This window comes from Camellia sinensis, chromosome 6 (assembly GCF_055761805.1).
Source record: "Camellia sinensis isolate YWXY chromosome 6, ASM5576180v1, whole genome shotgun sequence".
Taxonomy (NCBI): Eukaryota; Viridiplantae; Streptophyta; class Magnoliopsida; order Ericales; family Theaceae; genus Camellia; species Camellia sinensis.
This window is the reverse complement of record NC_138966.1, coordinates 191769380-191782802: the sequence shown is the minus strand read 5'-3', so window position 1 is coordinate 191782802 and position 13423 is coordinate 191769380. Positions and strand designations below refer to the sequence as shown.

General features: G+C 34.2%; 1 protein-coding gene across 1 annotated transcript; it reads right to left on the bottom strand.

Moving 5' to 3' along the window:
* Positions 1–3911: 3911 nt before the first annotated feature.
* On the bottom strand, positions 3912–13103 carry LOC114318171 (mitogen-activated protein kinase kinase kinase NPK1-like). Its single transcript, XM_082875711.1, has 18 exons — positions 12581–13103; positions 12449–12490; positions 9727–9792; positions 9496–9606; positions 7727–7807; positions 7545–7622; positions 7337–7419; positions 7001–7082; positions 6771–6871; positions 6577–6616; positions 6310–6369; positions 6178–6227; positions 5895–6087; positions 5598–5798; positions 5262–5504; positions 5040–5171; positions 4437–4946; positions 3912–4335 (listed from the first exon to the last, which is right to left on the bottom strand). The coding sequence occupies exons 1-17, from the start codon at positions 12971–12973 to the stop codon at positions 4602–4604; spliced, it is 2301 nt and encodes a 766-aa protein (XP_082731837.1). The 5' UTR covers positions 12974–13103; the 3' UTR covers positions 3912–4335; positions 4437–4601.
* Between the last annotated feature and the right edge of the window lie 320 nt (positions 13104–13423).

Below are 13423 nucleotides of genomic sequence, written 5' to 3'. Positions count from 1 at the left end.
ACCTGAAGTGTAAGGCTTCTTGAAACGTTTTACTAAAAAATTCACTAAAGACGAAAAAAAGCCAACAAAAAAGTTTCTAAAAAAGCAATTCTCAAACTCCATTGACATACAAAATCAAAGATATCAAACACGCATCTTAGAACCACCAAATCCAGGTTCTGTTTAATTCAAGCTAACAAGTTATTAATGTAAAAAAGTGTAAACCTGACTAAGCCGCAAGCGCAAACTGTCGGGGTAATGGTAAAAACGACAAATCGTTGCAAAACCAAGCAATCTAAGTTGATTGCCGCCCTGCAGATCAATTTTCTTCTGAACTATGAGAAGAATCTCGCATCTTGGATCAATAATGTCAATAGGATTGCTACCTGATTCAATGATATGAATGGTTAAAAATTGTAGCTCAATTTTATTACAAGGAATGTGATAAGAAAGCACAGAGGCGAAAAATTACCATCTACAAGGATAAGAACAAGAGGTACCAATCGACTGTAGAGGTGCCCAACAGGCATGGTTCCTACCACAACCCGAATAACCTGGTCCAATTGGAAAGAAACCATAATTATGACAATCAAAAGAAAATAAGAACTGTCATTATCAACAAAAAAAATTCAAGCGTAATGGCTACACTGTTCTAAAATGCAACGATGACGGAGGGAATTTGTTTTTCTTTTGTTTACTTATTTATTATTTTTGCAGGTGGGGGTGAGAAGATGCAAATGGATTTTTTGAGTATGTTCTCATCCTTAATCTTCCCAAGAACGAATGAGGGAACAAGTCTACTAGCAAGGAGTCTTTGAAAGGCAAGACATTTTCGAAAGTCTACAACTCAACAAGCCTTGGTCCTGCTTACTTGGGGCCAGCTACATGGATCAATTTCCTGCCATTGGCTCCATTCACAATCACATTCTTAGTCAAGTTCACGATAGTCAAGTCATTTCTTATCACTTCAACCCAAGTTCTCCTACGTCTTCCTACATTTCTTTTGTCACCCTCTATGTGCATCAAATCAATACTCCTTACATGAGCATTAATTGGTCTATGATGCATAAGATCATAAAATCTCCAATGATTTACCTCATTTTATCTTCAATTAGTGCCGCTTTTAACTTCTTTATATTGAATTCATTTATTATTATCAATTTTCTTTTTCGTAAGTTAAATTTCATTTCATAAAACAAATAGATACAACCCTTACAGGGGCATCCTCCAGTCAAACCAGTTATAACAAAGATCAGCAGCCTAGTAGCTTTCAACAGAACAGATATTTTCACAAACTACACACATAAAAGAACTATCAACTAGCTATCGAGTATTTAGCTATTCCTTCATCTCATCCAATACTGACCCCTGTTGGGGAAATCCCTAAGAAGAACATAACTTGTTATTTGTATGACTATTTTATATTCTCCCATGAATATAATCTTGCTCTTATGTCATTGATCACTTTATTTAGAACTTAATTTGCATCTATCCTTCTGTGAGAAAAAGTTCTGTAATTCCTCTCCGTCTACACAAGATAGATAGTAGCAGCCATTGCCAATTTGTGTACTGAATGGCCAAAAGACTTTCCACCTATATTGTGAACTACCCAATCAATCTCAGCTACAAAGGACATAGGGTTTCTTTCTACTCACATGCTTACTCAACAAAATCTCTTTCCAAACATAGTGGGAAAAGCAGCATTGAAAAAACAAATGATTATGTGATTCCATCTCCACATTACAAAGCACACAAGATATATCATCTACCACACCCCAATCCTTGATCCTATCTTTAGTAGATAGCATGCCAAGAAAGCTTAACCATTGTATGAAAGACCATCTATCTCAATATTCTCATTTCAGTTAGTCGTTTTACAAACATTTCTTTTATTAACTACCCAACATTCAGTATCATTAATCATAGCAAGTCTTTATAGCAAATCCAAGAAATGCAAAACAAAGAAAGCACTCTATTCACTAACAATAATACAGCAAAGGCGTTAAAGAGCACCTCCAAATCAGAACAATCTGTCTTCAAATAACTGTTAGAATCACTGTTGTGCGCATTGGTGGTGTTTTGCTGCAATATCTCCCCTTTCGAGACAATAGATCTGTGACAAAGAACAAAAATCACAATATCAAATTCAACAATAATCTAGCAACCAAGATAACACAATCTCAGAAGACAAAATGAGAAAGCATCAGATGTAAAGGTAAGTCATTGACGAAACATACTTAACATAATCACACTCAGTTGAAAATGTTTGAAGGAAACCCTCCTTTTTCTCAACAATATTCTCAGCAAAAATATTCTGTAAGGAATGACTTAAAGATCAGAATTCAATGAGTAAATGGATATTGGATGTCAAGGGAATAGGTTAAGATGGGTGGTCCATGATTACCTGGAGAGCAGATTTCAGATCTGTAATCCCCCTTGCCTCCCTTATAACAGTTAAGGTATAGAAATCATTAGCAAACCATCAGAAGACAAAGCTAGAATCGGGCTAAAGATAAGTGTAAATACTTACATCAGATGTGCTCTGAAATGTAATCTCAGCATATGCATGAAAAGATATGCTGCTGACCCAGATGGTGATCTGCATGATTTGTGATAAAATATAAATTACAAATAAATAAATTAACACTTGCAAGCTAGAAAAGAACGGTTCCAAATAAACAAGTAGGGCACATTTGGTATTGTTTTCATTTTATATTCTAGAAAATAGAAAAAACGGAAATTGACACAAAAAAAACTTGTTTGCAGACTATTTTTGAAAAAAATTCTGCACACACCCCATTTTTAGGAATTACTTTTACATTGCTTTGTAAATCTTTGAAAACAAATTCAGACAAAAATGAAAACCATATAAAAATCATAGGTGCTTTCAATGTTTTTCATTATTTCTATTTTCACCAAAACCAAAAACACCAAAAATGAAAGCAATCCCAAATATGGCCTTAATGTTTAATGTATTTTCATGCAAGAGATTGTGCATGATCTGGGTTGTGTAGCAGGAAAGTATATTATTATATGTTATGAACAAAAAGAGCTTTTTTTGGCTTGATAAAAAGCATGCATATCCATGAATGCAACTTTCATAGCCTCCACACTAAGGACATGAATGCACAATGCCAAAACAAGAGCAAGCAACTACTGAAAAGGAGATAGAAACAAAAACGGAAGTTCGATAATCACCAAATAAAATTTGCGCACAGTCGCCATAATAGGAAGATACAGTTTCAAGAGCATCAAATTATCAATAGTGGAGTCTTAACCAAATTTTCCAATTTAGCAAAAAGGTGTATTACCTTCAACCCTTGGTTACCGTAAATAATTACTATAGTGCTCATCTAGAACTGCTCACCAACTCAGCATTGGCTCAACAAGCCTGGCAAACACTGTAGAACCAAGCTCGTTGTTGCAACAAGCACAAATTGAAGCCAGAGGTCCAGCTTAACTTCTTAAGTAAAAATTGAAGTTCATGATTTTGGAAAAAAATAAAAATCAATCCATACACGACTAATCATCTGACCAAGCAATATTCCTTGTAGATGAAACTAAACCATAGATTAACAAATAAGGTTCGATTAAGGGTCTAAATATATTAACAAAATGAGTGGAGCCAATGCACTCTTAGCGTTCAACCTCCAGCTGTGCATCACTAACCCAAATGAACCAAATTGGAACTTGCAACTCCAGTCAAAAGCCCCAAGTTCAATGAACCTGAGCTGAAATCAACTCACTAATTGTCCCATTTCAGATTAAAAATTTGTTCCCACAAAAAATACACAAGTAAATAAACAGAATAAAACATTTTATAAAACATGTAAGCATATATGATTGTGGTACTATATATATCAACTACAATCAGAGCCCCATGTTCAACGAGCAAACGCAATACCTCTTCCCAAGAACCATATGCAGTTGAAACAGAGTTCTCTAGGCCACAGACTTCTTGTTGCTTGTGTTCTGCAATTTGTAACAAGAGTTCCAACAACCTTACACACAAGAATTCCACTTAATCAAAAAAGGTCCAAAACCTTTGAAACATTGTTCTACATGTCTTGTTATGGTATACAATGGCATGATGCAAGATTGTCCTATGTGCAGTTTCACAACAGAACTTAATTTGAGATTTTCAATGATTTGATCTCACAGGACCTAGAATGCAACAAGCTAGACCTAGAGTAGACTATCACTGATCCTGAAGACTAGCAAGCAAATCACAATAAACACAACAGCTTGCTTTTATAATCTTTTGAATATAAGGTAAATTTTCACTTGCCTCGTTTCCTTTCAAGCTCTTCATAAAGCTCTTCTTCCCATATTCTTTTTCTCTCACAGAAGCTTGTGCTGCCAGTAAAACATTTTTCATTCTCAGTTTACAGAAAGAAAACATGGTCCACCAAAAGAAAACACAAACTAAAGCAAGCATCAAACATCTACTCACAAACCTTGGATTAATCAGCTCCTGATCATCACGAACAATCTCTTTCCATTCACTAGGCTTAGGTGGCTGTACTTGCGATAGAGTTTGAACACTTTCAGTGCCAATATTTGATACACATTGGGAATAAGTTCCGGAGCTAGTAGTACAGGCAACGTTAACAGTTGTAGAATCACCCCACTCCAACCTTCAACCGAACCCGACGCCAAAATGCCTCCCAACCCAACCAAATGCCTTTCCAAACACCCCGACCATGTGTCAGCCCCACCCTTCCCGAACACCACCCCCCTCTACCCAAACCATACTTCGCCACAAGCACTTCATCATCATCATCCTCAGCTACTAAGGGCCCACATGGAAATGTAAAATCATTGTTACCCTTACCCGATGCTCGAGGGATGTCAGCAGACTTGTTAACTGTTTGACCAGAAAAAAAGTTCACTCTACTTTCTAACTCTGGAGTGTCATCAGACTTGCATGGCCAATTATCGTCAAGCTCAGACATAGGATTAAAACTCTAGATTAACAAAAACAACAAACCATTGATTGTTAGGGGTTACTATGCCGACAAATATTATATTTGTTAGAGGGCATCAAAGAAATATGTTACCTTATTAAAATCATCAGAAACTAAAGCAGAATCAAACTTTGTTGATACTCCAATCACAAAATCATCTTCATCATCTATCTGACACATGTCATCATCACAATGGCCTGATCCCGAATAATCTACCTCAAGTCCCTGCAACAAACCGCCATGAACCGCCCTGGACAACAAACGATCCAAAGCCTCCATAACCAAAAATGAAAACTTAAGTGGAAGCGATAATACCTTCTCATCAAGGAATGCTCTAATTTTTGACTCAATAACTTCATTATCATCATCCTCATCCTCAGCTACTGAGGGGCCACATGGAAATGTAAAATCATTGTTCCCCTTACCAGATGCTCGAGGGATGTCAGTAGCCTTGTTAACTATTTGACCAGACAATAAGTTCACTTTACTTTCCAACTCTGGAGTGTCATCAGACTTGCATGGCCAATTATCATCAGGCTCAGACATAGGATTAAAACTCTAGATTAACAAAAACAACAATCCATTGGTTGTTAGGGGTTACTATGGTGACAAATATTATATTTGTTGTAGGACATAAAAGTAATATGTTACCTTATTAAAATCATCAGAAAGTAAAGCAGAATCAAACTTTGCTGATGCTCCAATCACAAACTCATCTTCATCATCTATCCGACACATGTCATCATCACAATTGCCTGATCCCCAATGTGGGACATTTCCTGGGAACTTCTCTGGAGTGTCATCAAACTTGCATGGCCAAGTATCGTCCGGCTCAAACATAGGATTAAACCTCTAGATTAACAAAAAAAAAAACAAACCATTGGTTGTTAGGGGTTACTATGCTGACAAATATTATATTTGTTGGAAGGCATAAAAGCAATATGTTACCTTATTAAAATCATCAGAAAGTAAAGTAAAATCAAACTTTGCTGATGCTCCAATCACAAGATCATCTTCATCATCTCCTGATCCCCAATGTGGGACATTTCCTGGGAACTTCTCAGGATAAATAGTTGAGCACCTCACACTATTATGAACATCCTTCAATTGTGTGTAGGTTGTCCTGATAATAGGGTCCATGCTAAAACAGAAATTCAACCTCTTATAATTAGAAATAACAGACAATAATATATCTTGAAAGCACCCAAGGTTATTTAACAAAAACCCTTACGAGTTCTTAAGCTCCATCTCAGGTGTTGCCATCTTTTTTCCAGAATTTTCCTAATGATTGTAAAATAAATAAGAATGGAAAAAGAAAAGCTGCATAATGTAAACAAAGAAGGCTTCATTCAGTTATACTGACCTTAACTGAAGCGCGTAACACAGTATAGGTTTCCTGATACTCCCTAGTAACAAATGGATGCTGCATATGATAAGCCAAAAACATTTTTTAGAACAACTATTAAAAGAAGTGACAACTTTTATTATCTAGCATTGTGTTTTTCATCAGAATCAAGGAATGTTCTGCTACAAGATAACCTTACATATATATATATATATATATATATGAGTTAAAGAGCTTAATTTATAAGGAATTGATAAGTTAAATTAGCCTGCAGTGTAATAGTACCTGCAGTAGATCTAATGCAGCAGGCCTTAAGTTTGGTTCCCTGCCATAGAAGGATAAGAGAATGAAACAAACTTAAAAATAAAGCATAAATTATCTTCTTATAAATTTGTATATCAGCTTAAAAAAAATAATTGGCAATGGATACAAAGGGCAAGAGAAGCAAGAAACAAAAATAATAGGTATGTGAAACATACTTCTGCAAACATTTTAACAAAAAATCTGTTGCTTCAGCAGAGAGATGCTCAGGGATGGGTGGATGAGATTTAGTTGTCCCGATATGGAGGAGAGCAGCAACCTAAAAGAAACACCAATTAGTTAGTTCACAAACAATGAACTAACATCTTACCGACTCCCAAAGTTGTAGTCAACAGAACAAATAAATACTTCAGTAGGAAAACAATGGAAGATGATAGTTTCAAAATACCTCCTGATACTGCTGGCTCCAAGGAGGCTTTCCTGTAGCCATCTCAATAACCGTACATCCAACACTCCATATATCGGCAGAGCTGGAATGTTTGATATTAAACTAATGAGCTAAAACAAGCACAAAATAAGGAGTGCAACAAGCATGGTGTATATGTACGTGCTTAAGTGAAAATATTGCAAGCATTTACTACACCAATGCGTAAGAGTAACTTTATCCACATTGAAGATGTAACTAAGGTGACATGGGTTGAGCTAGTAAGAAAACACATGGTCGCATTTGTCTTATCCATATCATAGATCAGCTGTAAGCATGGAAATGGGTGATTGTACTCACAAGCTATAACCGGTTTGAAGGATAACTTCTGGAGCCATCCAATATGGAGTACCCTTCATTGACTTTGCACCAGTCATGGTAGCCTGTACTAGCAACATACATAACTCGGGTATAAAATAATTTGACATAATATTACCTTGGAAAGAAAACAAAATAAATAACTAGAAAAATTAAATAAAAAATGAAATAGAGGAAACATTGTTCACACCAACTCAACAACTTTCTTTGATGCACCAAAGTCTGTAAGTTTTATGCACCCCTTATTATCAACAAGGATATTAGCTCCCTGACAAAAGCAAGCCCTTTATCATACATATATATATACATAGAGAGAGAGAGAGAGAGAAGTTTTATCCTTGTTAAGAATCATTTGCAAGAAGGTGAAGATACCTTAATGTCCCTGTGCATTATTCCATTCCTGTGAAGGTATTCCACTCCCAACAACAATTGTTTTGTGTACATTCTTATAACCTGCTCAGCATACAAATTCAGCGAGAATATCAAAAAAAAAAAACAAGCAAATTACATAGTATAGAAGCAAGGTTTTCAAGTTCTGAGTGTAGCTTTTCATCTCATGTACATTCTCATAACCTACTTGGCAAACAGGTTCTAGGAGAAATTTCAAATGTGGTGATTACTAGATCTATGTCCTTAGTTTGGCGAGATATATTATCTTCTATTCTGTCAAATGTTGATCTGCACTTATTTTTTGTTGAAAATTTTAAAATTTGGTGATTACTAGATCTATGTCCTTAGTTTGGCGAGATATATTATCTTCTATTCTGTCAAATGTTGATCTGCACTTATTTTTTGTTGAAAATTTTAAAATTGTGATTGGTAATGGTGAAAGGACACACTTTTGGAGAGACAAATGGTTGGTGATTGGAAAGTTGGAGGATGTCTTCCCTAGGCTTTTTAACTTATTAGAGGCTAAGGATGGCTCCTTTAAGTCTTTTGTTCAAACCAGAGATGTGCAGCTGGAGGGTAGCAGTTCTCATTCAAAAGACCTTTACGAGCCTGGGAAGAGGAGGAGGTTAAAAGGCTTATGGAGGTATTGGAGGATGTTCTCAATCTAAGGATCAATATTGATGATCAAGCTTGGTGGAATGCAGAACCATCAGGCTCTTTTTCTGTTTCCTCTGCCAGAAGATGGTGTGAGTCTGCTCAAGGCCCATCTTTTAGGATTACTAAACTGCTGTGGGGTAACGGTGCACCACCAAGAGTAAAATTTTTTGGTTGGTTGGTTGGCTTGGAAAGGTCGAGTGAAAACAGCTTTCTATCTTCAAAGAATTGCAGTTTTGGATCCCAATGTGAACAATTATTGTCTGTTTTGCAGGGAGAATGTGGAAACTGTCAATCACTTCCTACTACATTGCCCTTTGGTATGGAGAATGTGGTCTAAATTATTGGATTGGTGGAACTTGTCTTGGGTAATTCCTGGGTCTATTGGAGATCTTCTGGTATGGTGGTTAGGTACAAGCTGTAGCAGGTTTGAAAGGAGGATATGACATTCTATTCCTTTTGCTATCACATGGTCTGTGTGGAAGCTCAAAAATGAATTTGTGTTCAATGCAATTCAACCAGATTTTACGGATTTTGGGGAGTTGCTGAAGGTTAGAATTGCTTTATGGTTGAATATAACACATGGGATATATTTTTCTATTAATGATGTGGAGTTCAACCTTCAGCAAGTAAGATCTTGCTCAAGGCAACGGAACAGAATCAGAATTCTGGGCTAATTTTTGGCTGTGGAGATTGTTGTCTATAGGATAGATGGCTGCTGTTTGGTAGTTTTAACAGGTGGGGTCGATTTGATTGTTTGTTACTCCTTTGTTTTGGGGTGATTTTTTCTGTTTGTTGTTGGTTTCTCACCAACATTTTGGCTTGAGCTAGCACAAGATTGGGCATCCTTCTTGGTGTCAACCTAGTTGGGATCAGGTTGAGGTGCTATGATGCTATCGAGCTCTCGTCTTTTCTTTATTGATGGTCTTCATATGTAATGTTTTGATTTTATCAATAAAGTTTTCTTATTTTGTTGATTAAAAAAAAATCCTAAAATGAAATTTTTTTAAGTCAATAAGCAGGCCTTGCCTCTTGACAGAGTGTTATTTGATATAAAACAAAAAATATATAATTTGAATAAGTGGTAATCAACTTACAGACTCGGGAAATGAACCAAATTTTCCCAGAAGTGAAGAGATAGATCCACCAGGGACAATTTCCAACAAAATATTCAACGATGCGTCCTCTCTAGTTGTTCCCAAGTATCTCTTCAAGAAAAAGAAAAGACGAATAAAGTTAGAAAACCAACCAAAAATATAAAAATAGACAGACAAGACAATAAAAATGAACAACCATTGCTTCAGGAAGAATGCAAATCAAGTACTTACAACAATGTTTGGATGTGAAAGATTCTCAAGAAGGTTCACTTCTTCTTCAAGCTCTCTAATGTGGGTCTAACAAAAATTAAAAAAGGCCAAATTCAAATAACATACTCTTGCCAATCAACTAAAGCAAAAATCTTTAAACATTAAAATAGAAAACTACCAATTTAGGAGTGTTTTGGGAAGATGGTAAAAAGCTGGCTTTTGGTTTTTTACCAAGTATTTGGCTTTTTTAGAAAGTGATTTGGGAAGTTCGTAAAAAATCGCTTTTGACTTTTTCGGTTAATATTTGTTTATAATGTCACATCACAATCAAATGACCAAAATATCCCTACCCAATTTAGTAAATTTACATTTTCACCCATGTACAACCCTAGACAACATGAAGGGTAAAATGGTAATTTCACATGCAACTTTTTTGGACTTCCCAAATGACTTATTGTTAAAAAAGCCAATCTAGCCTTTTACCCCCAAGCTGCAAAACGCAGCTTTTAATCTTGGTTCTCAAATGGGCACTTAGTACCACAAACGCGATCTATCTCAAAAAATTTCAAAAATTCATTCCTAAATTCTCATAATTTTAAAAAGAAAAAAAAAATACATGGAACCCCCCTCTAGCTCCCTTTTCACTTTTCAAATCTTCTCACTCCCTCTCCCTATATAAAAAAATAAAAGTAAAATAATAAAAAAAAATCACATAATATCTTTATTTCCCACAATTCAAATAAAAGGATAGAAATCCAATATAGTTATCCTTATCTCTCTTCTACAAAAATCTAAAAAAAATAAAAACACATAAAAAAACCAAGTGATAAAAAGAAGCAAATTAAAAATAAAATTAAAAAAAAAAAGATAAAAATCCTACATAGTTATCCTTATTTCTTTTCTATAAAAAATCTAAAAAAACTTCTCTTATGTTCGTATTCCAATCTCCATAAATAGTTGTATTATTCTCACCAAAATGAAATTAAAGATGATAAAGGAAAAAAAAAAAACTCACAACTCTTGATTGCATGCTCTCTTCTTTGTTACAACAACATGATTACTTCTCTACATCTTTCTAAATAAACACTCGCTCTAAACCTGTTTATCTACAATTTACTTATAAAGACATGGGTATATCACTACAATTCTAAAGGTTTTATTTTCATTTGCTTTTTTTTTTTCTCGGACATTTTTCAATTGTGTGCTTCATATTTTTATTTTTATTTTTAATATTGAATCACTTTTTAAAAATTATTCAATCATTTCTCCATTTTCATAGTGTTTTTCCTTTTCAAATATTTTGGACAAACAAAAAAGTAATGGCACTGTTGTGACTGAGAGTGATGAATATCCTTTTGTAATCATCATCATAAGAAGCTAAAGTTGAGGGTATGGCACTATGGTGACTGAGAGTAATGAATATCTTTTTATAATCATCATCATAAGAAGCTAAAGTTGAGGGTAAGAAGAAGAAGGAGATGAAAAAACTAGGAGGACTTGAATTAATGTGCAAAATTGAATACAAACTTAATAATATTAAAAAAATATTATTTTATTTGTGTTTATCTTTAAATTTAAACATTTATTTGATGGTTGTTAAACAAGTTGTGAGTTTTGTTCAATTATATGTATGCATTGGACTCTCCTAAAATCAATAAATTTTTGTTTATTTTTTTAAAAATTTAATCGATGAGTTTTGGAAGCATCAAAAATTCAAATTAATTTGTTAATTTTCTTAATTTGTAATTAATTAAAAAATCTATTATTTAGTTCATTTGCTCCTTTATCTATATGCCACAAATAATTTAAAAAATACATCTATTGGTTTGAAGTCACATTACACACTAAAAATAGATCTAATACCGGATTTATACTATTACTAGAAACAAACTTGGGCTTTTTTAAGTAATTCAAAAAATCTAATTGAACTATTTGTTACAATTTAATCATGACTTTTGGCCAAAATTTAAAATAATATTAAAATTATTAGCTTAAAAATATCTATTAACTACTTTACAATCCTATCTTGTTAGAAATTCCTTTAAAAATTAAAAATTACCAAACAACTTCATATCTCCATCAAAATATTTTGATTCTTTAGAATTCATATTATACTCACTGATGTTGATCATGCACAAATGAGTATTCTATATCCACCCAAATTGCTTGGAGCCAAAGAAACTATTCGAATAAAATCAGTTTGACTATTGAATTTTAGATTTGTACAAAAACAATTATCATAGAATTTTGAATTTATATATATAAAAAAATTAAATAGATTTGTGCATGAAATAAGAGCCTGTTTCGTTCACTTTTCCATCCTTTTTATTATTATTATTATTATTATTTATATTTTTACAAATTCTATCCAAACACAATTTCAGAGTTTCTGGAGTGATTGTACAGAGAAAATACATGTTGGTTCATAATATAAAATAAAATAAAATAAAAAAATCATGGGAGAAAATTGTCTAGTTGTATAAATATTATAAAATTAACAAACACATTGTATTAAACCATTTATACATTGAATTCATATATTTTTCATAACTTCTTCTTTTTTTTTCCTTTTTTTTTTCCTTGGTAAAACAGTGAACTAATAGAATTAAGTAGTCAAGGTTCTGGGGTACAAAACCCCTCTAGCATCATCATACATCTGATTTAAAACAAAAGAAGGAGCAGAAATAAAGACATGAAATCTACTTAACTAACAAATAAAATTTTAATTTATGAAATACAAAACCTGTGTTTTCTCTTTTGCAGCACTGTTGCCTGCAATTGAAACCTGCATTGCATAGATATTAAAAAATTAAAAAGTAACAAAATCAAAACCAAAACCAAACAGATTTCAAAAAAATAAAAATTAAAAATTAACCTGCTTGATGGCTAGAAGAGCTCCAGAATCGATATTGAGTCCCATATAAACCCTTCCAAATGCGCCGCAACCGATCAATTCACCTTTCCTCCACCGGATCATCGGGGCGTCGTCTTTCTTGACTTTGATTGCAGTAGACTTGGCAATCGGTGCGTCGTCTTTCTTGACTTTGATTGCAGTAGACTTGGCAATCGGTGCGTCGTCTTTCTTGACTTTGATCGCATCAGACTTGGCAATCGGTGGAAGTGCAGGGACTGGAAGCTTCGAGAAGAGTCTGATTCCCGATTTGCGAATGATGGAGCCGATCTTCTCAACGAAGCCTCCGAAGACACCTCCATCGTCGGAGGGCTTGAAAACCAGAGATCGGCAAACTGAGCCGATGAAATCTTGCATTGTATAGCGAGTAATGTAGGCTGGATCGAGAGAGATTGAAGAAGATTTAGTGTCGGACAGAGAAAATGTAGGGTTCGAATGTAACGCAAAGCGAGGGAACACTGACAGTGATGCGAGAGAGATAGCGAGGGAAAAGGCTTGGTTTTTCGTATTCTTTTGCACAAACATCCTCACGGTTCTATTAATTTATGGTAAATTACACTGACACCCTAAAATTTGATCTAATTACATTTCACTCTTTGACATTTTAAAAATTATGTCTCTATTTTCTAGCTAATAGTCTCATTTCACATGGGTAGAGTTTCCCTCTTTCTCTACCTCTCTTAAGTGTGGTAATACAATTTTTTTTTTTAAATACTTTGATCTGTAATGATTTTTTTGTTACGTTGGAATGTCAAGTTAGTTAGTTATGATTATATTTTCTGTGATGCTCTTATTGATAGGTGCTTT

Coding starts and splice junctions, on each gene's coding strand:
- LOC114318171 (XM_082875711.1), bottom strand. CDS start 12,973: ATGCAAGATTTCATCGGCTCAGTTTGCCGATCTCTGGTTTTCAAGCCC. Junction 6,088..6,177: donor GAGATGGAGCTTAAGAACTC/GTAAGGGTTTTT, acceptor TTTCTGTTTTAG/CATGGACCCTATTATCAGGA. Junction 5,505..5,597: donor TTTCTGATGATTTTAATAAG/GTAACATATTAC, acceptor TTGTTAATCTAG/AGTTTTAATCCTATGTCTGA.